The sequence below is a fragment of the Bos grunniens genome, chromosome 11 (genome assembly GCF_055505025.1).
Source record: "Bos grunniens cultivar Pamir isolate PY7600 chromosome 11, Bosgru_T2T1.0, whole genome shotgun sequence".
Classification (NCBI taxonomy): domain Eukaryota; kingdom Metazoa; phylum Chordata; class Mammalia; order Artiodactyla; family Bovidae; genus Bos; species Bos grunniens.
The window spans coordinates 44,948,219-44,975,895 of record NC_141175.1 but is presented as its reverse complement, the minus strand read 5'-3'; the positions used below and the strand labels follow the sequence as shown (position 1 = coordinate 44,975,895).

General features: G+C 43.9%; 1 protein-coding gene and 1 long non-coding RNA gene across 3 annotated transcripts in view; one reads left to right on the top strand and one right to left on the bottom strand.

Moving 5' to 3' along the window:
- The window catches only part of LOC147363037 (uncharacterized), a 147,770-nt gene extending 132,795 nt beyond the window's left edge, over window positions 1-14,975 (bottom strand). The window contains exon 1 of one of the 2 annotated variants that reach the window (XR_015136721.1): window positions 14,674-14,975. This is a non-coding gene — a long non-coding RNA (uncharacterized LOC147363037). The remainder of the gene's footprint in view (window positions 1-14,673) is intronic. The other variant, XR_015136720.1, reaches the window with a different exon arrangement.
- LGALSL (galectin like) lies at window positions 13,951-22,508 on the top strand. The gene is made up of 5 exons (XM_086326344.1): window positions 13,951-14,563; window positions 15,308-15,379; window positions 15,525-15,613; window positions 16,831-17,008; window positions 19,369-22,508. The coding sequence occupies exons 1-5, from the start codon at window positions 14,528-14,530 to the stop codon at window positions 19,510-19,512; spliced, it is 519 nt and encodes a 172-aa protein (XP_086182470.1). The 5' UTR covers window positions 13,951-14,527; the 3' UTR covers window positions 19,513-22,508.
- Window positions 22,509-27,677: the final 5,169 nt, after the last annotated feature.

Below are 27,677 nucleotides of genomic sequence, written 5' to 3'. Positions count from 1 at the left end.
TTAGTGTAATAGATGAGTTTGAGTATCTACTCTAAGTAAGATCCTTTCTGGGCATCATGAGTTCTTCTGTGGTTGTAAATTATTTAACATCTATGTATTTGCTTTGCTTTGTGAATTATTTAGAGCAGTGTTATTCTGTGGGCTGAAAAGTGAGTTTCTAAGATGGCTTAATGTGTTATAAAAATGGGCAAATTGTGTTGAAATATCCATAAGGGAATGTGCTAGAATACGTGACATGGGAAAGAACCTGTTACTATCAAGGGTCAATAATAACCACGTAATCAGATCAGCCGCAAGAATGACCTTTATTCAAATCCCACATAGATCCTTTAATCCCTCTGAGGACACATTTGGTCTGCTGGGAAGTTTACATGTCCTGTTGTGAATAATATCCCCACTGACTATTTTTGCAAAGAGCCCTTACTTATCAAGACATTGTTACAGCCATTTGGAATGTGTTTTTATATACAAATAAAGATAGTGAGGAGTTAAAACAGAATTTATCTACTGTTTTTAAAGAAGGGATTTCCCCAAACTTCAGAAAAATAATGTGAAACAAGTTAATCCCACTGGAGTGAAAAGTCTTAAGGATAATGACTTCTATTGCTTGGACTCTTACAGACAAAAAGAGAATGATAAATAGGGAGAAACGTGTAGTCTACATCATCCAAAATAAAACAGTCAGCCTTGGATTCCTTCCTTACCCTAAGCCAGTCTGCAGAATTAAGAAATCTAATTATGTAATGTGGGAAATAATTTCTAAATATCTTTAAAAGATTATTTGTTGTTGTTGTCATTCAGTCACTAAGTCATGCCTGACTCTCTTCGATCCAATGAACTCTAGCACTCCAGGCTCCTCTGTCTTCCACTATCTCTCAGAGTTGGCTCAAATTCACATCCATTGAGTCGGTGATGCTATTTAATCATTTCATCCTCTGTCACCCCCTTCTCCTCCTGCCTTCAATATTTCCCAGCATCAGGGTCTTTTCCAGTGAGTCAGCTCTTTGTATCAGGTGGTCAAAGTATTGGAACTTCAGCTTCAGTCCTTCCAGTGAATATTCAGGGTTGATTTCCTTTAGGATTGACTGGTTTGATCTCCTTGCTGTCCAAGGGACTCTCTAATGTCTTCCCCAGCACCTCAGTTCAAAAGCATCGGTTCTTTGGCACTCAGCCTTCTTTATGGTCCAACTCTCACATCTGTACATGACTACTGGAAAAACCATAGCTTTGAGTATATGGATCTTTGCTAGCAAAGTGATGTCTCTGTTTTTCAATACACTGTCTAGGTTTGTCATAGCTTTTTTTCTAAGGAGCTAGCATCTTTTAATTTCATGGTTGCAGTCATGAAATCACCATCCGCAGTGATTTTGGAGCCCAAGTAAATAGAATCTGTCACTGTTTCCACTTTTTTCCCATCTATTTGCCATGAAGTGATGGGACCAGATGCCGTGGTGTTCGTTTTTTGAATGTTGAGCCAGCTTTTTCACTCTCCTCTTTCACCCTAAGTAAGAGGCTTTTTTTTTTTTTTTTAAGTTCTTCTTTGCTTTCTGCCATTAGAGTGGTATCATCTGGTTATCTGAGGTTGTTGATATTTCTCCTGGCAATCTTGATTCCAGTCTGTGAGTCATCCAGCCCAGCATTTTGCATGATGTTACCCTGCATATAAGTTAAAAGTGTGTATGTATAATTCTAAAAACAGTGATGGAAAAAAAAAAATGTTTTGCTGCCACTGAGTTCTCTCTTTCCTCTCCTCTTCTGGCCAAGTCCACACATTTCCCCCCGAGGAGTAGTCTGGGCTTCTTTGACCTCCCCTCCTGCCCTCCTGGTTCTTCACAGTGCTGGACTTTCTTCAGACCCCCAGCACAGTTCCTGGACCCACCCTGCTCACACCTGTTAAATCCTCTCCTTCTTTATCTTCTTCCCAAGGTGCCATCTGCTTTTCCCTTAGGCCCATACCTAACTAACACTTCACTCATGTGGCTGGCAGAGCACAGAACTGGTTGGCCTTGCCCTGTATTTTATAGCCTTTCTTCCCCCTACTCAATTTTCTTGCCCTAAACTCCAAAGGGACCCTTCCTTTTCCAGGCCAACATGAGAATTTCAGCACAGGCTACTTTGTACTGGAATTCAAATCCAGTCATTACCCCTCAGCATCTAGTCTGGATTCTTAGATGTTTACAGGTAGGATTTAATATTCAAATGAAATAGGCAACCCCAAATTATCACTCTTTGGATATTGTTTTTAGGAAATGCAACAGTAGCAGGCAAACACACATACACGTACACACTACCTTAAAAAGAATTAAAAAACAACCAGTACTGTCATTGTATTTTTATTAGGCTACTGTCAACCCTTTCTGTGAAGTGATAGCTAAGACAGCATAGCTGAATAGTCCAGAATGCTAATTCTGGAGCCCTACTGCTTAGGTCAGATATCAGCTCTGCTACCCGGTCTAGTTTGGCAAATGAACTAATTTCTCCATGCCTCAGTTTTGTCATCTGTAAAACGCGGCTAATGAAAGGGCCTACCTCCTAGGGTTGTTGCAAGGGTTAAAGAAGCTAATATTTGAGCAGACCCAGAGGGGCATTTCAAGGGAGAACTTGCTGCCAAGAAGCAGGGAGGATAGGAAGCAGACAGGCTCCAGCTCTCAGCAACTCCAGTGTGCCTCAGCCACACAGCTGCCTCGCCCAAGGCTGTGCCCTTCCTGGGGGTAGCCCACATTTGGTGACTGAGTGAGGTGGGGGTAAAAGGCAGGCCATTCCAGTCCCACACAGGACACTCTGACAGGCAGTACATGCCTGGCAACACACCTCCCCTGGCTTCCTGAGCCTGTAGTACAGTTTGACTTCTCGAGGGTTTCTTGGCTTCCTCTTCAAAGGTGTTAATCCCTAACAAGCATCTTACACACCAAACTCGGTCTCCAGTATTGCTTCCAAAGAACTCAACCCAAGACAGCATTTGTCAAGTTTTTAGAGAGATACCTGGAGTGTAGTGAACATTCTGTGCTGTCCTAAGTCGCTTCAGTCATGTTCAACGCTGTGCGACCCTATGAACTGTGGCCCCCCAAGCTCTTCTGTCCATGGGGATTCTCCAGGCGAGAATACTGGAGTGGGTTACCATGCCCTCCTCCAGGGGATTTTCCCCACCTAGGGATTGAACCTGTGTCTCTTACATCTCCTGCATTGGCAGGAAGGTTCTTTACCATTAGCACCACTTGGGAACATTCTGTAAGCACTAATTAAATAAAATTAAATAAGTAAAAGGGAAAAGCAGCACCTTCATTGCTCATTCCTTTTACAGAAGATGTTATAATTAATGTTCAATATCAGGTTACTTTAAAGAGCCTGAGAGCCTATCTCATCAGAATGAAGAAACAATAATACTGCTAATAAAGCTACTGACATTGCTATGCATGTGCTTTGGGATTTTTTTTCACTATTATCTTTTCTGCCCTTGATCTCACCAATTCAACTTTTCATTGCTTACAAGTGTACTTTCTGACAATTATTACTTAGGTTCAACAACTTAATGTTTAGGTTGCTTCATGTTTAGGTTGAGTTTATGTGTAACCCATGGCATCTAGAATCAAGACTTCTCAGGGATGGGAAGGATCTCTCAGGGCATGTCTTTATATGTCAGTCCAAAGAGGATTGTTCTCAGGCTGTGCAACAGAGGGAAATGAGTAGACTCTGGCCTTGGGCCCTGGAGGGGTCCCTATAAGTGTGAGGTTTATTTTGTTAATTATTTATTTGTTTGTTTTTGGCTGCGCTGGATATTTGTTGCTGCACACAGGCTTTCTCTAGTTGTGGTGAGTGGGGGCTACTCATTGCAGTGGCTTCTCTGGAGGAGCACAGGCTCTCTAGGGGCACAGGCTTCAGTATGTTGTGGCACAGGGGCCCATGAGCCCTAGAGCACGCAGGCTCCAGTAGTGGCGGTGCATGGGCTGCAGCTGCTCAAGGCATGTGGAGTCTCCCCAGGTCAGGGGTTGAAGGGATGTCCCCTGCATTGGCAAGCGGATTACTATCCACTGCACCACCGGCAAAGTCCGGTTCTGAGGTTTTATTTCATCTGCAGATCTGCAGCTGTGCATTATTCAGTAATTCATTTACTCATATATTCAATCAATAAATCTTTGCTCTCAGTTTCACTTCACTTCAAGAAGAAGAAAGACAAGAATCTGCTCTCAAGGCTCGTACCCTCTGATGTGGAAAAGCCACACCAGGTAATAAACAAGACAATTAAAGATGAAGGGAGAATGTGGATGCAGTGCAAGAGCCCTGGCTGGAGCCTATATTAGGAACTGTCCCTAATGGAAGGTGACATTTGAGTGAAGAATTTAAGAATAAGAAACCCAAAGAAGTGCCTGGGGAAACACGCTCCCCCAAGAGCAAGTGAAAAGACCCGGAGGAATGAGTGTGCTCGACTGTTGGGAAAACTTCAGGAAGGCCAGTTTGGGCTGAAAAGCAATGAGCAGGGGGAGGAATATGGCCCCCAAGTAAAGGTGGAAAGAGAGGGCCAGTTCCCACAGGGCCTTAAAAGCCATGGAAAGGAATTAGGGTTTCATCCTAAATACCATGAGAACTCACCACGTGATTTTAAGGAGAGTCAATGGTACATGATTTATGTTTATAAAAGACCATACTGACAATGTGAACTCAGCTTGGAAGACAGACCTGAATTACAGTTTACAAAAGATGTGGCTACTCTCAGATTCTTGGATGATGCCCTATTTTAGCACTGTGCAGTAATTTCTAAGGGCTTTGGGGTGAACTGTGACTGTTTTATGAGCTGCTATCAGGGCACTGAGAATAAAACCACACTGTAGATGAAAACCAACACTAGACCTCAAGAAACACGCATCCTGCCCGTACTCAGAAAGTCTACCCATCCTCTCTTCTCACTGAGTTCGTTCCTTGTTATTTCTAACTATAGAATATCACCCGACATTGGATACTTTGTATAAATCAGCTAAAGCAACCCTTAGTTATAGCTTCTCTAGAGTAACTGTCAGCTGTATCACTTTATGAAATGGGATGACACTTCTGCCCGGTCCTGGCTACAGCATCAGTCTGTCAACAGTGACTAAAAGAGAAGTCTTCTGAAAGACAATAACTCCTGCCTTCCAGAGAAGGGCATTTTGTAAACGCAACGTGCTTGTCTGTTTTTGATTTTCTCTTTCAGGCTGGGTGAGAGTCTACTCACTGAAGACAGGCTGTGGAGGAGGGGCCTGCCCAGGAGGAGAGTCCAGATCCAATGGGAAGAGAGGGGTGGAGCCTGGGAACTGCAAGGAAGTGGAGGAGCCTGGCGGGGGAGGAGCTGGGATTACTGGGGAAAGTGCCCAGGAGACTGATGTGCAAAGTGGGCATTACTGGCCAGGAATAGAGTTTTGTGAAGGAAGATTCTGAACCAGTCTCAAGGAGGACATCTGTTAGCACAGAAAATATCAAAGGATAGAAATTTAATATGTGTATCTCTGCCTCAGTCATCTGAAAAAAAAGAAGTATGAGGTTCTCTTCTGTTGATGGCGTTTTTACTGGCATTTAAATCAATGGACTCAAAAACAACCAGTTAGCTAGTTTGCTTCCTATCCTGAAGTTACTTCCACCTATTCCTGGTATTAAAATGAGGACTGGCTTTTAAGAAAGGCTGAAATTTTCCCCCCTTCCCCACTCCACCTGGCCTTAACACACACACACACACTCACACACACACTTCACATACCAAGTAAGTAAGTAAGTGTTAGTTGCTCAGTTGTGTCCGACTCTTTGCGACCCTATGGACTATAACCTTCCAGGATCTTCTCTCCATGGAATTCTCCTGGCAAGATACTGGAGTGAGCTGCCATTCCTTTCTCCAAGGGTCTTCCTGACCTAGGGATTGAACCCAGGTCTCTTGCATTGCAGGCAGATTCTTTACATCTGAGCCACCAGGGAAGCCCCATTTTTTACACACACACACACACCACATACCAGGCAACCATGAAAAGTCACACCTAACTCCAAAGCCTCCTGAATTTATATGATGTGTGATATGCTCAGTCGCTCAGTTGTGTCCTACTCTTTGCAACCCCATGGACTGTAGCCCACCAGGCTCCTCTTTCCATGGGATTTTTCAGGCAAGAATAGTGGAGTGGGTTGCCATTTCCTTCTCCAGTGGATCTTCCAGACACAGGGATCAAACATGTGTCTCCTACATCTCCAAGCATTAGCAGGCAGATTCTTTACCCCTGAATCACCTGGGAAGAGCCCTAAATTTACGAATTCCAATTAATTCTTACATTCAAGAGCAACACTGAGCCAGCCATGGCCAAGGTTGTGAATGAATGAAATATGATGAGTTTAATCACTGTAGATTACCAATTTGAACTTCTGCAATTTAAAATATTTTCTTCAACTCTTCAATTAATCTTTCTCTATGGGATAAATTAATCACTTGAACAATTTCAGGCCTAAAAATCAACACGTTACCAGCTAAACTAAATTTAAATAGAAAATGTGTTATCTGATTGGAAGTGGAATGAAACCAGCCTCTGAATTCAAAACACTTTATTTTTATTTTCTGGGCTATGCTGCCATGTTGGCAAGGGAGCTCTCAGACCCATTCTGGATACTGTCAGATGGAATAGGCAGTATGCAGGGAGGGGTCTACAGTATGAGGAAGGAGAGATGCCCTAAAGAGACTCATATGGAAAAGGAGGGCAAATATTTTAAGTATGTGTATGGTTGTTTGGGGCTTTTTTAAGGAAGTAAAAAATGATCCTAATTACAATTAAAACAGAGCCCAGCTCAATAAAGGATTGTTCAACAAATAAACGAAGTCTGTTTCCTCTGAATCTCTTTGGTTAGTCAAATTTGGATGCCAAGTTTAAATTCCCAGGTCCCTCCTGGCTGGTGGTTTGTTCAGAAGCTGCCTGTGTTAATCCTACCTCTGTGCAGTTCACCTTTTAAGAAGTCTAGAAATCTGTGTCACCCAAACATATTTCCTCTAAAAATCAAATGACCACCTGGCAGCCTGCCTCTGGAGTTTTCCTGTGCCCATTAGTCAGGATTTCCAGCGGACTGCTAAATCTGAACCTTCATCTGCTTCCATGCAGCCAAGCCAAGCAAGTTTCCATGAAACTACCAGAGCAAGAAACCCTTTATGCCACTTGATGACAAGAAAATAAAATCACAGAGGCAATAAAAAGGAGGACTATAAACCAGCAGAGGAAAACAGAAACCTCATGCATAAAGTGAAATGAGGCCTGGGGCTCCGTCACGTAGTCCGGTCACATTCCTTATTGGTACAAGGCTGGCTGCGCACAGATCTGACTCTTGGAATTACTTAGAGGGAAGGCTGGAGAGAGGGGCACACAAACACAGCCTTGGCTCTCAATACCCACACAAAGCCTGTGCCTTAAAATACCTTTCATTCATGCTGCCAGATGCACAGGCTGGAAGCAGCGTTCTTTTCTGTTACCCAGCAGAATGCTTTTTGCTTCTGTTACCTTTCAGCAAAGACTCCTGTTGCCTTTCACAGGAGTGAGCCCACTCGGGACCTGTGAGCTCCCAAGGTGTTTCAGACATGATAAAGGGCCCACAGTGCCATCCCTGGAGTAGGAAGCAGTGCATAGCTTTGAAGCCCTGAATTCCTCCTGGGAAATGGGCTCATTATTACCTTCTTCAGCCTGGAGGTTTTCTGAAATCAATTCTTCCTGAGCTAAATAATTAAAATGCAAGCAGCTGTCTGGTTCTAGTTTCCTCATAAATAAACTGAAAATAATGAAATGCTGGAAACTGGCACTGATTGCCAAATTTTATGGTTGTCCCCTAATTACACTGGTACAACACAAATTTGTGTGTGTGTCCAAAATAATTATTTGAAAACCATGACCAGAGTTCCTAGAATAATTAAGAACTTTAATCATGTATTGAAATACAGAAAAAGAGCTGATAAATGTTTGCCCTCCTATCTAACTAGGTAAACGAAAGAATGCTGAGTTTGTATATTTTCTGCCTAAGTGATTATTTATCCTTAGCAGAGACTGGCCTGACTAAAACAATTATGGAGCGTTGAAAGCCTGACCAGCCTGTAAAATGGTGCATTATCTTATTCCTCAAAGTGGGCTGCAACCACCCTTTGGGGTCTGGGACAGGCAGGGAATCCGGCCACGAGATAAACAGGTAAACATTTAGATGCCTCAGTTTTGCTCTATTTATGAGTGTGGGGAGCACATCATGTTTATATCAAACATAAACATGGTGATATTATGGAACAGATTGCAAAAGTCACACAAATTTCTCAATATTACAGACATTTTGAGCTGGCAGCTACATTCATAGGGGTCTTCTCAGGTCCTCCTTCATTGTAGAGGTTCTTTGTGGAACCATTTAAAGTACTCCCATAATATCAGGAAGCAATGACTTGTCAAATAAAAAGGCAAATGTTTCTGATGTACAAGTTTCTACTCTAGATCAGACTGGATAATTATATATATATATATTGCTTAGTCGTCTCAGATGTGTCCAACTGTGAGACCCTGTGGACTGTAGCCCACCAGGCTTCTCTGTTCATGGGATTCTCCAGGCAAGAATACTGGAGTGGATTGCCATGTCCTTCTCCAGGGGATCTTCTCAACCCAGGGATCAAACCCAGGTCTCCCGCATTGCAGGCAGATTCTTTACCACTGAGCCACCAGGGAAGCCCATATACACATATACATATACATATACATATACATATACATATACACACACACATATATACATATTGGAGAAGGAAATGGCAACCCACTTCAGTTAGACATGACTGAAGTGACTTAATATACATACATATAGGAGTAAAAGGAATACTAAAGGAAAAATATCTATTTCTGCTTTATTGACTATACCAAAGCCTTTGACTGTGAGGATCACCACAAACTGTGGAAAATTCTGAAAGAGATGGGAATACAATACCACCTGACCTGCCTCTTGAGAAACCTATATGCAGGTCAGGAAGCAACAGTTAGAACTGGACATGGAACAACAGACTGGTTCCAGATAGGAAAAGGAGTACATCGAGGCTGTACATTGTCACCCTGCTTATATAACTTATATACAGAGTACATCATGAGAAATGCTGGGCTGGAGGAAGCACAGGCTGGAATCAAGATTGCCGGGAAAAATATCAATAACCTCAGATATGCAGATGACACCGCCCTTATGGCAGAAAGTGAAGAGGAACTCAAAAGCCTCTTGATGAAAGTGAAAGAGGAGAGTGAAAAAGTGGGCTTAAAGCTCAACATTCAGAAAACGAAGATCATGGCATCTGGTCCCATCACTTCATGGCAAATAGATGGGGAAATAGTGGAAACAGTGTCAGACTTTATTTTGGGGGGCTCCAAAATCACTGCAGATGGTGACTGCAGCCATGAAATTAAAAGATGCTTACTCCTTGGAAGGAAAGTTATGACCAACCTAGATAGCATATTCAAAAGCAGAGACATTACTTTGTCAACAAGGTCTGTCTAGTCAAGGCTATGGTTTTTCGAGTGGTTATGTATGGATGTGAGAGTTGGACTATAAAGAAAGCTGAGCGCTGAAGAATTGATGCTTTTGAACTGTGGTGTTGGAGAGGACTCTTGCAAGGAGATCCAACCAGTCTATCCTAAAGAAGATCAGTCCTGGGTGTTCATTGGAAGGACTGATGTTAAAGCTGAAACTCCAATATTTTGGCCACCTGATTCAAAGAGCTGACTCATCTGAAAAGACCCTGATGCTGGGAAAGATTGAGGGCAGGAGGAGAAGGGGACGACAAAGGATGAGATGATTGGATGGCATCACCAATTCAATGGACATGGGTTTGGGTGGACTCTGGGAGTTGGTGATGGACAGGGAGGCCTGGCGTGCTGCAATTCATGGGGTCGCAAAAAGTCGGACACGACTGAGTGACTGAACTGAACTGAAAGCACCTTTTAGATAACTGGTTCTCAACTGGAGGCAAGTTTGCCCTATCCCACTCGGGGACATTTTACGTCTGTCAGTGCTGGGGGAATTTCTGATTGTCACCATTTAGTGATGGTGCGGGTAGCACTACTGGCCTCTCTACCCCCGACTGGAAAGAATTTCTCAGCCTAAAATGTCAATAGGGTTGAGGATGAGAAACCCTGCTGCTGCTGATGTATATACATACACACAGATAGGAAACGAGTGGTCTGAAGGTCAAAGTCAGCCACGTGTAGAGAAAGAAGGCAGTCTCTGCAGACTCGCTTTGGGGGGAATGTGGAAGGGGCTGCTATACATGTGGTCAGAGATATGCCAGCCCCTCCAGAAACCTGTGGTAATCCTCCCAATGGGAGTGACTCCCCCAACTTGTTACTTGGGCTGTAGATCTAAGGCCTTTATTATCTTATCTCCTGCATTCTACATAGGTTCCCAGAATGACCTGTGAGCTCCTGCAGGACAACATCTATGCATTTTCAAATATCTCTTCGTGGTGCACAGTATCACAGCACCTAGCCTTGCTCATAATATGGTTGCTGAACTGACATCAATGCTATATTCTTCCCCCAGTATTAGAAATTCTACATGCCTGCATTTGAAAAAAAAAAAAAAACATATTAAACAGGAAGGAAAGAAAGACACTTCCCCTCTACTGTTTCCATCTGGGAAGATCATTTAGCAAAGTCTGTCTTCAAAGAGCCGTGCATACTTCTTTTTTGATGCTAATCATGTTTGACTGCCTCCCCCACGTACCTTAGCCTTTTTATTAGTCTCCAGCAGTAGTGAAGTTCACTCTTGCATTTCATAAAAGGGTCACAGTCTTGGTTAATGTTTTTTAGACACAAATGCCCATAATTAAAGCCCAGAGCAAAGTTTGCCTGTCTTTCTTTGTACAACTCTTTAAAAACTCAAGCTCTATATTTCATTTATTTGCTAATGAATTTCCCTATAAGGGATGGTTTGACTCTGCTCAGCTTTAATTATAACAACAATAATTATAACAACAATAACAAAAAATTCATTTAGGCTTTCTGCTTGCTCTCCATGTTCAAAACTATTCTATAGAATGATTGAGAAGGAACAAAGCATTTTTGGAATAAAAGCAATTTTCCAGAATAAAGTGTTCTGGGCAGGCTCAGTATCTTCCTGTTTTTTACACTCTTAAAACATAAGAAATGTAAGACCTCATCTCAAGCAATCCAAGTATCTTCAACTCCACTTACAATGTAAATCAAAGCATTATTCTTCACCCTACAAACTACTTATTGAAAGATTCAACCCAAGATTATTTTCATTCAAAAGCACCTACTCTCAAACCATTTATATTTAGATGGTATTTACACAGCTTTTCAGGAACCAGAAGAACTTTTTAAGAGCTAAGGAGGAATGGTGAATGAGCCCAACCTCTTAATTTTGCAGAGAGGTAATTGAGGCTTAGAAGTCGATTTGAACTCTCCCAACTACCTAATAACAACGGCTAGCTCTTATCAAGGGCCCACAGCTTCTCATATCTTCAGCACTTCTACCGTGTCTGAGCCACCACGATATCTTGCTCAGATTGGTGCAGGAGCCTCCTAAGTCCTGCATATACTCTGCTTAGGTCAACAAAAAAGTCCTCACTGAGGTTCCTTAAAAAACTAAAAGTAGAGTTACCATATGATCCAGCAATCCCACTCCTGGGCAAGTATCTAGAAAAGACGAAAACTCTATTCCGAAAAGATACGTGTACCCCAGTGTTCATAGCAGCACTATTTACAAGGGCCAAGACATGGAAGCAACCTAAATATCCATCAGCAAATGAATGAATAAAGAAGATGCATTATGTATATACAATGGAATATTGCTCAGTCACTCAGTCATGTCTAACTCTCTTCAACCCCATGAATGGTAGCCCACCAGGCTCCTCTATCCCATTGAACTGCCCTGGTAAGAATACTGGAGTGGGTTGCTTTCCTCCTCCAGGGGATTGTCCCGACCCAGGGATTGAATCTGGGTCTCCTGCATCTCCTGCATTGGCAGGTGAATTTTTTACCACTGAACCACCTTGGAAGCCCACAATGGAATATTACTCAGCCATAAAAAGAATGAAATAATGCCATTTGCAGCAACATGGATGGATCTAGAGATTATCATAGTAAGTGAAGTAAGTCAGAGAGAGACAAATATCATGTGATATCACTTATCACTTATATGTGGACTATAACAAAAGCTATAAACAAACATTTGTATTTACATATTTACAAAACAGAAACAGACATAGAAAATGAACTTATGGGTACCAAAGGAGAAAGGGGTGGAGAAGGATAAATTAGTAGTTTGACTTAACAGATACACATACTATATATAAAATAGATAAACATCAAGGTCCTACTTAAAGCAGGGAAAAGAATCTGAAAAAGAATAGATAGCTGAATCACTTTGCCATACACTTGAAACTAACAAATATGATATAATCAATTATATTTCCATTCTTAAAATGACTTTAAAATAATAAAAAAATAGAACTACAAAAAGAATCCCCACAAATTCCCCAGTGCCTGATACATGGCAGGCCTTCAGGATGTTGTGAATTTGTAAAGTGCTTACTATATGCCAGGTACTAATCTAACGAAGGTATGGGAACCAATTACCTAATCTTTCCAATAACACAAGATAAGTGCTATTGTCATCACTGCTGTCATCTTGGATTCACAGATGAAGAAATTGGGGCACAGAGAAGTTTAGTAACTTGCCCAAGACCACCCAGCTAGTTAATCATAGAGCCAGGATTTGAACCTAGGGCACAGGCTCTTTAACTACCACAATGTCCCTCTTAGCTTAGCTAATGTATCCCTCTTAGCTTAGCTAATGATGAAAAAAAACATCAATGAGTCTTCCCTATACCAAGCTCTCAGAAGTTGAAATATATCAAAGTGCGCTTAAAAAACATTGTTTCCTATGACTGCCTAACATTTTAAAATAATCAATAAGGTGTGATTTTTGAACTAAGACTGGTAAACAAGAGCAAAAGTGTGAGTCACAACTGTGTTGCACTTCAGTCTCGAGTTCAGAGCATACAAAGGGTATGACTGTGGCTTACAGTCGTGTGCAGGTAATTCTCCCTACTCAACTGAGATTACCATGATTAGCTCTGGTCCATAAAAGGAAAGCTAAGACACAAAAGCCTCAGTGATGTTCCAGGCCACACAGTCAGCAACCATGGCAGGAAAGGAGTCTCTGAGGGCCCCTCTGAGGTCACACATGTTCTCTGATTATTAAGTATAAAACACCAGGGTGATGCACACAATGGAATGTTTAAGCCAAGATGTCACCGAATGCAGAGTACGTTGATACAGCTTTATCTGAGAAGTTACATAATCGTCCTAATGTGGAAACACCATAAAGGAATTTGTGACTTGGAATGAGGAGAAGTGCACTCCCTGGGAATCACTCCTCAAAGCGTATTGGGAGATGTTCAGTGAGAAACCCACTCCCCTAGATTGAGCAGGTGACTTGTAAAAAACAAACAAAACAGCCCAATGAAGGCTTTCTGAGGGCAGGCACTGTGCCCAGTTCAATTTAATGAGACTTAACCAGACCCCTGGCTGAAAACAGTCTCCAGGGACCCCATCTTTTCGCAGGGCAGGGAGGTCTATTCTATATTCAGTCTCCTGTTATATAAAAGTCCCTACTCTGAGTCCTCTCTGCCTCTTGCTTTTAGGTCAAATATTTATTTATGAAAGCCCAGAGGCCTTTCATTATCTTTATACCCTGGAAGGTTCGAAATGAATCTTTTCTCGCACTTCGTTTAAATTCTTTGAAAGAAATCTCGAGCTCTGGAATCCACCTCCACCTCCAATCGTCCCTGGATCTCGGCCTCCACTGTCCCACCTGCCCCCAGGCGCAGCCAGAGAAGGAAGGGGGTGGCCGGAGGGGAGGGGCGGGGATGTCACAAGCACCTGTCACCTGGCAGGCCCCGGCCTCACTTCCTCACCCCCGGCCCCACCCACCCTGCCGCAGGAGTGGACCGACCAGGCGCCCGCCCCCTCGCACGCCCCGACACTGGCAGGCCAGTCCCTCCCGCCCCAGCCTCCTGCCGCCGTCCAATGGCCGAGGGGCAGGGCAAGCTGAGCGAGCCGCGGCAGCCCAGCCGGGTCTCCGCCCTGTTCCCGGTTCCCGAGCCGGGCCCCGGCGGCCTTTAAATGCCGCCCTAGGCCGACACGGCGCGGCCCTCGCCACCTTTTTCCTCGGGCGGCGGCAGCGGCACCCCGAGGAAGAAAGCAGCTTAGACTCTGCAGCTCCGTCCCGGCCGCGGCGGCTGCCTCCGACCTTGGGGCCCGCGCCGCCTCCCCCGCCTCTCCCTACTCCTCCTCCTCCCCCTCCCCCGGGCCCCGCTGGCCCGGTCGGCGCCGGGCCCCCGGGCGTGCGCGCGCGCGTACCCGCGCGTGTGTGCGCGCCCCAGCCAGCCTCGGACCCGCGCCTCCGCCCGGCGCAGGACCGCCCCGGGATCCCCGCCCGCGCTTCGCGTCCCACGTCCCCCGCCGCCCGGCCGCCAGCCGCGCACCCCGCCGCGCCGCGCGAGAAGATGGCGGGGTCGGTGGCCGACAGCGATGCAGTGGTGGTGAGTGCGGGCCAGGCGCCCCCTTCCCGCGGCCCGCACGGCCCCGCCGCTGGCTCCCGCCTGGCGGAGGCCCAGCCCCGCGCCCCCGGCGGGAGAAGGCGCCCCAGTACCTGGTTAGAGGGAGCCGGCTATGCGCGACCGGGGTCGGGGGAGGGCTGGAGGGGTGCTCCGTGGGAGGACCGCTGGCTGAGTGGAGGTGTTGGGGGCGGCCTGCGCGTGGGGGTGAGCTACAGCCCACTCCGCGCCGTGCAGCCACCGGCCAGGTGTGAGTGTGCGCGTGTGTGAGTGTGTCCGGCGCGCGCGCCCCGTGTCCGCTCCCCCCTCCACGACATCCCGGGGATTCCCCCTTGGAAATGGGTCCTAGCCGGGGGCTCGCGAGAGAAGTTGAGCCGGGCTGCTGCACTCCAGCCACGTCCTGGAGGACAGGCCTTGGCGACAGGTTCTAGAGGCGTTTGCGGTTGGAGAGGAGCCTGCCTTCCTCCGGAGCGGGGCTCTGGTTCTCCAGTGGGCCTCGACCTTCATTTTGATCCAGATCTGAAGGGTCTGGGGAGCATCAGAGGCTTAGCTACCTGATAGAAAGGACGGGTTTGGTTCCGGGGTTTTCTGCGGGTATTCGGTGTACTGAGCCTATGTTGTGGGGAGGGTTGCTGGATTCCTCCAGATTTGTTTAGGTTCTTCCCCGCTCCCGCTAACACCCACCTCCGAAAGCCTTTGGAAAGCCAATCTGTGTGCTTCTATTTTTAGAAACTAGATGATGGGCATTTAAACAACTCCTTGGGCTCTCCAGTTCAAGCCGACGTGTACTTCCCACGACTGGTAAATGATTTTGTTCCCTCTTCGGTGTCTGCCTGTACCCTCTTGTTTCTAATTGCATTTTCAAATGGGTCAAGTCCTAAGGAACTGAGGGCTTGGCTCTTCCCTAACAGGCTGTGAACTTTGCTTCTGCTCTCATCCTCTACAGATCGTGCCATTTTGTGGGCACATTAAAGGTGGCATGAGACCAGGCAAGAAGGTGTTAGTGATGGGCATTGTAGACCTCAACCCAGAAAGGTAAGGCAGATTCCTTGTCTCCTATGATGCTGTCAAAAATCTTGGCTTTCTCTGCCCACCCAAGCCAAATGAAAAATACAGAGACAGAGTTTGGAGAAAATAAAAGGGTGGCTTTAATCCTCAGCCAGAGGAGGGGAGAGCAGGCTAGAGCCTCAAGAACTGTGTGCCCCTCCCATGAGGAATTGGGGGGGGTGATTATATAGATGAGGGGGTCAGTGATGAGGAACAAAGGTGTGAAGGTCTTGTATTCTTCTTCCTTTTGGATCATTTCAAAAACAGTCATAGACTAGCCATCAGGTAGCCCAATAGTTGGGCGCATTGTCTTGCATGAATTGTACTGTGGCCTCCTTTCTGTAATGCAAAAAGAAAGGAAAAGAACTGTGAGGGGCCGTCTGCAAAGAGAGTGCTGTAAAGGTGAGCCCCAGACAGAATGTGATCGGCATACCAGGTTAGTCTTGATTACCTACTACAGATCAAGAACAGTTAAAGTGAAAAAAAGAGCTCAGAAAAGGGCAAGAGAAAAAACAAAACAACTTTTTCCTCTTTTTTCACTACAACACTTACACCTATCCAGCAGTTACGAGGTCCTGCTCGCTCTTGTTGTGGCTTTCTGCTGCTCTTCCAACCCCTGTGGCCAGTGTTACTCGTTGCAAGTGCCAAGAAAGTACTATGTTCCCATGAAAAGAATGTGTATGAATTTCAGCAGCCATTTCTCTAGACAGCTATTTATATCAGAGATTATAAATATAGACCCACATCATTTTCTCTTTGACCCTTAGGGAGGCCAAAGGACTTCTTTTTTTTTTTTTAATGTTTTTCAAACACAGTGCTTGGAGTAAGAACTATCAATATAAATGAGAACCAAACTACAAGATACTGTTTCCCTTAGTCAGTTTCCCCTGGCTGTTTTTGAGTCTTCTGAAATGGGTTGAAACACAGATGTGTGGGTAGTTTGGGGTATCTGAAACGTCCACAGTTAGTTACTTTCATCTCTATCAAAGTTTTCTCCAGGGCCCCCTCCTGTGGGTAACAAAATAAACTAGTTTGATTGTAATCCTACTTATCCATGGTCTATCACACCCCAACCCCTGCCCTGTGGAGAGTGGTGGCCTGCTAAAAGCTGACAAATCCAGAGAGGAAGAAGGAAATGGGAGCCTGGGTCTTTGTTAAGTGTTATTTTGCTCAACTGTGAATAAATGAGATGATTTTCTTTTCAGCTTTGCAATCAGCTTGACCTGTGGTGATTCAGAAGATCCTCCTGCCGACGTGGCAATTGAACTCAAAGCAGTGTTCACAGACCGACAGCTACTCAGAAATTCTTGTATATCTGGGGAAAGGGGTGAAGAACAGTCAGCGATCCCTTACTTCCCATTCATCCCAGACCAGCCATTCAGGGTGAGTACCTCGAGTGCTTCAGCTCCAGCCATTGGCAGGTTGGTGATATTCTCATCTGAGATGTGCCAAGAGTGCTTTAAGCGGCCAGAACTTTTGCATGTCCAGGAAATTTGTCACCTGATGGTGAAAAAAAGGAAAACGATCAAAAGAGCTCTGTTTGCTGATATGAATTAACAGTCAGCAGTAGCTCTTGGTTCTCTTTAGCCAATACATGTAAATAAGCCCATATTTACATGTCTAGATTGTTAAGAATAAATACTTCTCTGTGTAGTATTCAATATAGTACTAGGCATTTAATAGATAATTGTCCTAAGCTATTTAATAAATATTAATAAATACCTAGAATTTCTTTATTTTTTTCAACCTTTAAGTAGTATCAGACCATATCAGTTATACCTTTTTTAAGACTAGAGCGATTATTATTTTATTTTCTCTTGTTCCCTTTGCTAATGAGGACTAGCAGTGCCGTTGCTCCCCTGGGCCTCCCTGGTGGCTCAGATGGTAAAGACTCTGCCTGCAGTGCAGAAGATCCAGGTTCCCTAGGTGGGGAAGATCCTCTGGAGGAGGGCATGGCAACCCACTCCAGTATTCTTGCCTGGAGAATTCCATGGACAGAGGAACCTGGCTGGCTACAGTCCATAGCGTCATAAAGAGTCAGACATGACTGAGTGACTAATACTGGGTTAAGCGGCCTCAGTCTACTTCATTGTCACAGGCTGTGTGGCTGATAGATTCCTTCTCTTGGGCTGGAATGAGTATAGATTTGCTCCCCACTATCTGTCAGGCAGTAAGCACAGCCCAAATTTCCATTCCCATCAAATAGCACGAGCCGCACCTTCCTCTATGAAGGACAATGCCAAGTAAAAGATGCAAGTCAGTAATGTGTTAGAAAAGAATTTACTGACCTGTCGGACCTGGTGATGAAGTATCTGCGTTATACTTTGTTGTGCTTAGTCGCTTCAGTTGTGTCTGATTCTTTCCAACCCTACAGACTGTAGCCCAGCAGGCTCCTCTGTCCATGGATTCTCCAGGCAAGAATACTAGAGTGGATTGCCATGCTTTCCTCCAGGGGATCTTCCCCACCCAGGGATCAAATCCGTGTCTTTTACATCTCCTGCATGGGCAGATGAGTTCTGTACTGCTAAGCTACAGGGGAAGCCCTATACTTCGTTAACATGCATCATAATAATGACAACTTGGTTAAGAGCTTCCTGTTTCATATATACCTAACAAACCAGAGCTACCCTTAACCTGTTGCTCCTCATCTAGAAATGTACAAGGGCCTTATGAATAAGTCATAATTTTTCTTCCCATCTTACAGTCTTGGGGGGAAAGAAGAATCTGTGACATTCACATCAGTGATAGAAGAGAGACTGATTGCCCTTCTAGCATAGCCTGGGGAAGGTACCCCTACCCTTCTCTAGAATGATAATGACCCTGAGGCTCCCCTGAACTGTGACAGTTTCTTAATGGTGACTCTTAATGCAGAGCTCATGAGTGTGAGAAACCAAAGCTTCTGCCAAGTCGAATAACGCTCCCCAACAACAAAACTGAGATGGAATCAGCCCTTCTTGGTGACATAATTTTAGTAATAATATGCATTAAATGTGACTAATGTCACATATGGAGTCTCTCCTTACATGATGAATACAAATGCTTTTAATAAATACATAGTGCAAAACCAGTGATTAAACTCTGTGGTGACTTCCTTAAGTTAGAAAAAAGAGGGAGAAAAAGCTTTTACCATAGGGAATCAGTATTTTTGTTTGGCTTAACAAAGCCTTGTTAATTACACATCCTTGGTCCAATGGTAATTACTGTGTATCCTTCTCTGCTTAGTGTTTATCTTGTTTGAGTGTCCAAACTGTTATTACGTGCTCCTAATGGGTACCTGCTCTGCCTTGTGAGGGGCTTCTCTGAAGGTGGGATAGAATTGTTCAGGGGATGAGGATGGAGGCATTAAGTACCATATAGATGAATCTATACCACTTTATATCACTTTCTGGCATGCAATGAGAAGGGAGAAATAGTAAGGCAATTTTACATCCTTCAAGGACGTTGAATAGTGTAGAGCAGTGCCTCCCAAAGTGTGTCCCTCATTCCAGCAACACCAGCATCGTCTTGGAACTTGGTGGAAAAGCACATTCTTAGACCTTACCCTTGACCTACTAAATGGAAAATTTGAGGGGGGTGGAGCCCAGCAGTCTGTTCTATAGCCTTCTGTCTGATTCCAGTGCACTCTAGAGTTTGAGAACTACTGAGGATGTTGCCTTTCTCTAAAATGAGGTATTTGTTCATTTTTCCCAGCAGAGTTCATTGAAATTATGAACTGAGGGTTTTATTTTGTTTTTTTTTTCCAGGTGGAAATCCTTTGTGAGCACCCACGTTTTAGAGTGTTTGTGGATGGACACCAACTTTTTGATTTTTACCACCGCATTCAAACGTTATCTGCAATCGACACCATAAAGATCAATGGAGACCTCCAGATCACTAAGCTTGGCTGATGTTTAAACCATGTCTGTTTCAAAGAGCATCAGGTGCCACAACTGCCTGACTGTTGATCTGGAAGAAGTGTCCTGGCAAGATCTAAAGACTTAAAAAGAAAACAAAAAGGCAGACTTCACTGTCTCTTCTTTCTGTGCAGTTTAAACCCAAAATGACTTCAACGGTGGTTTGCCCTTAGGAAGCTATCGGAACTAAGACACCGAGCCATTATTCCCAGAACAAAGTAATACATTTATGCTGGATTTTATTCAGACTAAACTGAGATGGATTTGTGACGATTTGTGATTTGGTAATAAGTTATTCATCTTTTCACAGCAAGGTGATATTTGGAACAAAAGTGCTAAAGACTTAAAACAACAACAACAAAGACGGTACACAGAAATCAACTCATTTCTGCACTGAAGTGGAATTGTGTAGCACAACCAACATTTTAGTCAGGGTATTTAACATAGAATGTAGGTTGTTCAAGGTTTTTTTGTGTGTTTTTTTTTTTCTTTTTGCACAGCATAATGTTAACTCAGATTTTTTAAGCTTTCTTGTAGTTATTTATTTCTACTCAGTGTATATGTTAGAGATGATTAATGTCTCAAGAACAGCTTGTTATGAACTTTTGAATGTACAATTATCTTAGGTCTGAGTGGGGAAATTACCTATTACAGTCATGAGAAGGGTGAGTTTCTACCTTAAAGAGTTGAGTCTTATCCTCCTACCCCTAAACTTAGGATCTCTTGATATAAATTGCTGTAAGTGCTTTTGGGAAAACTTTGCAGCAGTTCAGCAAGACTGCTTTTCAAGTTATTGATGATTATGTAAAACTCTACTTACATTGCTTTTTCTCCATACTGTGAAATTAGCACAGTATTGGCTTCCTTAAGACTAATTAACTACTTTCACTGGATCTACATAATAGCTCATCAAGTTGTTATGAAGCTAGTCGAAAACACATTAAGAGGTGATTGCATCGATAGTTTTAAAAATGGACTATTATATACATTTTTAAAGGTATAGTGTGAAAATGATTTGGGAATGCAATGGAAAGCAGAAGCAAATGGCCCCAAATAACTTACTTGGAAATAATTTTATCAACTTAAGCTGTTAGCTCATTGTATCACTTTTGTTATGCGACCCTCACCAATCCCTAAGCAATGCCTTTGGAGCTTCAGAGTGGAAGATGCTTCCTACTGTGTGGGCTCTGCTAAGATAGTATGATAAAAAAAAGATCCAACCTAGGAAATGATCCAGTTAGTTTATCTGAAAAGTTAACTCCCGAGACTCTAGGTCTTTGAGTCCAGCCAATAGTGTGAACGCTCCAATGAAGCTCTGGGAGTTTCCCTGTACTTGTGGAACTGATTAGACAGCAGGGAGTCTCCAGGAAAAGCCTGCAGTGATGCACACGTCACTGCAAGGCAAGGGATGGTTGGAGTCCTGGGTACTGGATTTCATAAACTGCATTGGCCTTGGAGAGAAGGACCCTTGGCATTGCTCTGGTCAGCTAGTTTAGGGGGGTAAGGGGGTGCTGGGGTGGGGGTGTATTTATATATAATTTCGGTTTTATTTGTACAGCGTCTTGTTATGACACGTCCTTGTCCTGCTTTGCTTTTGAGTTTTTTACACAACATGCAGAGGCACTGAAGTGGCCAGATCATTTTCACGTGTCAAGAATGTAGACAGTGTTTCAGTACCAAAGTTTAAGAAAAAGCAAACTAAAATCGTGAATTATTTTATAGGTCATATATTTAGATTCTCCTCAGCTTTGAAACTGTTTAGCACAGTTCCATTGTGTTACGTAAGAAGATGCTTTACCCAACAAGACTGGCTGAGCATTGAAAGGCTTTATGTCCCAGCTGACTTAACCAGCCATATTCAGCCAGGAGGGCTGTGCTCCGGCTCCGGGTATCTTGAAGCCCGTGACTAACCTTGTGCAGCCACTAGATTTTGTCAGGTGTTTGTAGAGAGACCTAGAGGGCACCCTGAAATATATTGGTAGGGGTTTTGTTCTCGTTGTGGTAGAAGACCCCACACACACACACAACAGGAGGTTTTTCTTTGAGTGGGCATCCATTCCCGCTCACTGCATAATTCAGCAGAAACTAGAGGAGTTGGGCGTGTAACTGTTGGAACTGACCCTGTTCTCTCTACCTATTAGCTAACTGGTTAGCAGCCAAGCCCTTAGGCAGCATAGTGTAAAGATACACTGTTAACCCTTCACTGTTCTCTGGGGTCAGTGAGAACCTCTTGGTTAAGCTTATTGAAGTTTATCTGAATGATGTGATAGTTTGATTCAGGTATAATTAAATTAGCAGGGGGCTAGTCCAGCTGTATTAATCATTAGCTGGAAACTGGAAACTGTTCATATCTTCTCATCAGCATGTGAGGTCTAAGGTGGGAATTCAGGATGAAAAGTGCAATTTTAAGCTTCACAGGAAAGCATTTGGGTGTGTAAGATGTTATTTCTGACCAGAGCCCTAATTCTGCAATATGACCAAAACCAAGGAACATAAATAACAATCAGGCTCTGGGGGAATAATAGGCAGGCTTTAGACAATCTGTTCATTTCTGCATCAAAATTGGAGTGAATGTATGTGTCTATCTAAAAGTTAATAGAAGTGACTTCTACTTTCTGGGCTATCCCAGAATTGTCTTAATTTTTTAAAAAATTTGAAACCCCATTTCAAATCATGCCAACCTTAGTTCAAAACCTCCAAAGGGATCATTCTTAGAATTGTTGATGATTTGTTAAAATGGCAAATCCTTTCATTTGTATTAAAAAGAAAATATCCAAAAAGAGGGAGGGAGCCCTTTTGCCTTGAGAGAAACACCCTTGGCATTTTCCAGCTACATTATTAATGTAGAAATAATGTTCCTATGATGACATATTTTCAAAGAAACACTTTCTTATTTACTGCGTGGTGTAAAATGTTGCTAAATGTGTTTTAGCGTTATGATGTCACTGCTGAAAGTTATTTGCACTATAATAAAGGAATTTTCTACAAAATGGTTTCCAATTTATAAGGTGCTAAATTTGGTACCAGGTGTGATGTACTTGGGCTTCCCGGGTAGCTCAATGGTAAAGAATCCTCCTGCCAATGCAGGAGACACAGGAGACTCAGATTCAATCCCTGGGTTGGGAAGATCCCCTGGAAAAGGAATTGGCAACCTACTCCAGTATTGTTGCTTGAAAAATCCCATGGGCAGAGGAGCCTGGCAGGCTACAGTCCATGGGGTTGCAGAGAGGTGGACGGGACTAAGCACACAGGACGTGATGTACTTAGCGTGGACCATCTGGTAGCACAACCCTCCCGCCCTCATACACTCACTCCAAGACCACTTGTTTATGTGTTGCCCACATTAAGGAACTGATCAAGGGAAAGTGTCTGAGGGGGCCTCAGAGACCTAATGAGTTGTGTGTGTAATGGGTTATTTTAAAATACAATTTGCATATGGTAAATTGACATTTTTCTTGATGTGCAGTTTTATGAATTTTAATACATGAATGGATTCACATAACAATCACCTCAAACAGGATACAGAATTGTTCCATCACCCCCAAAGCCACCTTGTGCTACCACTTTATGGTTAAATGTGACCCCCACTCCCAGGCCTAATCAGGCAACAACTGACCCATTCCACCTGCCTATAGTTTTGCCTTTTCCTGAATGTCATATAAAGAGAATCATGTAATCCTTTAGGATTGGTTTCTTGCATAATGCATTTGAGGTTCATATTGTGTGTACTAAGGTTTTCCTTTTTATTGCTGAGTAGTATTCTGTTGTGTGGATGGACCAGGTTCTTGATTCATTCACCTGTTAAGGATGTAGTGGATTCTTAATAAATTATTAATATAATCTTATTAGCACAGTGTATATCCAAAAGCCTAACAGAAGCAGAAGATATTAAGAAGAGGTAGCAAGAATACACAGAAGAACTATAAAAAAAGATCTTCACAACCCAGATAATCACGATGGTGTGATCACTGACCTAGAGCCAGACATCCTGGAACTTGAAGTCAAGTGGGCTTTAGAAAGCATCACTACGAACAAAGCTAGTGGAGGTGATGGAATTCCGGTTGAGCTATTTCAAATCTTGAAAGATGATGCTGTGAAAGTGCTGCACTCAATATGCCAGCAAATTTGGAAAACTCAGCAGTGGCCACAGGACTGGAAAAGGTCAGTTTCCATTCCAATCCCAAAGAAAGGCAATGCCAAAGAATGCTCAAACTGCCACACAATTGCACTCATCTCACATGCTAGTAAAGTAATGCTCAAAATTCTCCAAGCCAGGCTTCAGCAATACGTGAACCGTGAACTTCCTGATGTTCAAGCTGGTTTTAGAAAAGACAGAGGAACCAGAGATCAAATTGCCAACATCCGCTGGATCATGGAAAAAGCAAGAGAGTTCCAGAAAAACATCTACTTCTGCATTATTGACTATGCCAAAGCCTTTGACTGTGTGGATACAATAAACTGTGGAAAATTCTGAAAGAGATGGGAATACCAGACCACCTGACCTGCCTCTTGAGAAATCTGTATGCAGGTCAGGAAGCAACAGTTAGAACTGGCCGTGGAACAACAGACTGGTTCCAAATAGGAAAAGGAATACATCAAGGCTGTATATTATCACCCTGCTTATTTAACTTATATGCAGAGTACATCATGAGAAACGCTGGGCTGGAAGAAACACAAGCTGGAATCAAGATTGCCGGGAGAAATATCAATAACCTCAGATATGCAGATGACACCGCCCTTATGGCAGAAAGTGAAGAGGAACTCAAAAGCCTCTTGATGAAAGTGAAAGTGGAGAGTGAAAAAGTTGGCTTAAAGCTCAACATTCAGAAAACGAAGATCATGGCATCCAGTCCCATCACTTCATGGGAAATAGGTAGGGAAACAGTGGAAACAGTGTCAGACTTGATTTTTTGGGGCTCCAAAATCACTGCAAATGGTGACTGCAGCCATGAAATTAAAAGACGCTTACTCTTTGGAAGGAAAGTTATGACCAACCTAGATAGCATATTCAAAAGCAGAGACATTACTTTGCCAACAAAGGTTCGTCTAGTCAAGGCTATGGTTTTTCCTGTGGTCATGTATGGATGTGAGAGTTGGACTGTGAAGAAGGCTGAGCGCCAAAGAATTGATGCTTTTGAACTGTGGTGCTGGAGAAGACTCTTGAGAGTCCCTTGGACTGCAAGGAGATCCAACCAGTCCATTCTGAAGGAGATCAGCCCTGGGATTTCTTTGGAGGGAGTGATGCTAAAGCTGAAATTCCAGTACTTTGGCCACCTCATGCGAAGAGTTGACTTATTGGAAAAGACTCTGATGCTGGGAGGGATTAGGGGCAGGAGGAGAAGGGGACGACAGAGGATGAGATTGCTGGATGGCATCACTGACTCGATGGACGTCTGAGTGAACTCCAGGAGTTGGTGATGGACAGGGAGGCCTGGCGTGCTGCGATGCATGGCATCGCAAAGAGTTGGACACAACTGAGTGACTGAACTGAACTGATATACAAAAGCAAGATTGTGTATACAATCTTTCCTGTGGTTTGAATGATTAAGAAGGAAACTTGATCCCATAGCTATTATGACTACAAATAAAACTGGCTTATAGAAGTTTGCCTAGCTTTAGTTATGCGTGGTTTAGGAAAGATAATTTACTCAATATGCTGGATTTAGGGTACCTACTTATACCTTAGTTGGTTTTACTAATTCCTTCCTTTATTATTATTATTATTTTATTTTATTTTTTTTTTTTAAGGAAGCAAAGCTGTGAGGCTGGTCTTTGTCAGTTTTTGCAGTAGGCAGGGAAGGGCTTCCTAGTTGTCGCTAGTGGTAAAGAACCAGCCTGCCTATGCAGGAAATATAAATAGACTTTGAGCTTGATCCCTAGGTTGGGAAGATCCCTTGGAGGAGGGCATGGCAACCCACTCCAGTATTCTTGGCAGGAAAATTCCATGGACAGATGAGCCTGGCAGGCTACAGTCCATGAGGTCGCAAAAAGTCGGACACGACTGAAGCGACTTGTCATGCACACACATAGGCAGGGAAAGCCCTGTCAAAGTGGGAACAATTTGCTGAGGCTGCTGGGCAGAGATGGGAGAGCTTCCTCTGCCCCCGTGGGATACAACGGTATCCTTGTTCTATGACAGCATTTTGAATTAGACAGACTAGAAAATATTTATCGGAGAAGGCAATGGCACCCCACTCCAGTACTTTTGCCTAGAAAATCCCATGGATGGAGGAGCCTGGTAGGCTGCAGTCTATGGGGTCGCTAGAGTCGGACACGACTGAGTGACTTCAGTTTCACTTTTCGCTTTCATGCATTGGAGAAGGAAATGGCAACCCACTCCAGTGTTCTTGCCTGGAGAATCCCAGGGACAGGGGAGCCTGGTGGGCTGCCGTCTATGGGGTCGCAGAGTCGGACACGACTGATGCGACTTAGCAGCAGTAGCAGTAGCAGAAGATATTTATAGCTGGAGTGATCTCTGAGTGCCACAGACACTTAAGGACCTTTATTCATTCAGCAGGTATTTATTGAGCTCTGTCAATTGCTGTTCTACATACTTGGACACATCAATGAATAAAACAGACCCTGGTGCTTTTAAACTTCAGTATGCTGAAGAATCACCCAAGAAGCCTCCTTAGGGAGTGAAAGTCCATTCTCACCCTGGGAAATTATGTTTCAATGGGTCTGGAGTAGGTCTCAGGAGTTTGTATTTTTAAAAAACATCCTTGATGGTGTCAGTGGTCCCAGGTCCCAAATTAAGCCACTCTGCCTTTGGGACTTCCATAAACATTCACTGAATCAAGCTGCTGAGTTGTGCCAAGCTGTGGGATTCTGATCTGTGGGTATCTTTCTGTGAAAACTTCAACACTGGGGCATCCTGCTCTGCCAAAAAACCACTGCGCAACTTTAATTGTAACTTTACAACTATGTCTTCCCCACCACCACCACCCACCCCTCCGCAAGTTTAACATTCCTCACTCCCACCCCTCCCTCACTATAAACACTGCAGGGAAAGGAAGTGTCTTTCAACCGAGTTGGGTAAGAACCCTCCTTATTGGGGTCGCTGTAGGACCTCACTAGAACCCTCAGTGTGTGTTAGTCGCTCAGTCGTGTCAGACTCTTTGTGACTCCATGGAGCCCGCCAGGCTCCTCTGTCCGTGGAATTTTCCAGGCAAGAATAGTGGAGTGGCTAGCCATTCCCTTCTGCAGGGGATCTTCCAGACCCAGGGATCAAACCTGGGTCTCCTGCATTGCAGGCAGACTCTTTAATATCTGAGCCACCAAAGGACTCTGACACCTGTTTTAAGTAGCAGGTGCTCTGAGAAAGATTAAGGTTCCACGGGAAGCTTACCTCATTTCTTGGTAAACATTTCAATTAATTATTCATTTGCAGAATTGCCAGGGTGGGGCCCAATTTTTCTACAACGTAAATATACCAGGTGGCTTGTAACTTGTAAAGAGGGTAGAGGGCAAGTGGTAATGGCCCAGCTGAGCTCTTCACAGCATTTTGGAAATAAATTTCAAGTCTCCCTTTCACAAAGAGCAGCTGAGTTTGTACCCAGTAATGCATGCCTAACTTGTTTCCTGATCACTGTGTTAATTTCACAATGATTTTTTTTTTTTAAGTCTCTTGCAAAAGGCAAAGAACTGCTTTGGAAAGCATATATTTCATCATGAATTTACATAGGTATAAACAAGGTGCCGAAACACTACTCAACCTAGAGAGAGAAGGGGAAGAAATAGCCACTGACGCTTTCTCTTGCTTTGATACACCCTTCCATCTCCCAGGGAAAGATGGTGACGAGGTGAGCAAACACAGAAGGGAAGCAGGCTTTGTTGTCTGAGAGGACAACACAGACAGTTTTAAATAATAGGCTCTGGCAGTGGCAAGCCAGCCACAGACCTTGGGGATGATGGGTCTTCCAAGCTTTCATGAGTAAGAACAATAAGAAACATTTGCCATTGACTCCAGCACCTCCCTTTCTGTCAGTATTCTGTCATTAATTCTGAAAAGACAGATGCAAATAATCAAAGCTTACCTGAACAGTTAGTCCGGAACGGGAAGAAGAGAAGCAGTGAGGCTGTGATGAGGGTGAGAATGAAGAGCCATCTGGACCTCAGGGATATATTGTGTGTGTTCAGACGGGCACTTTAAATCTCCA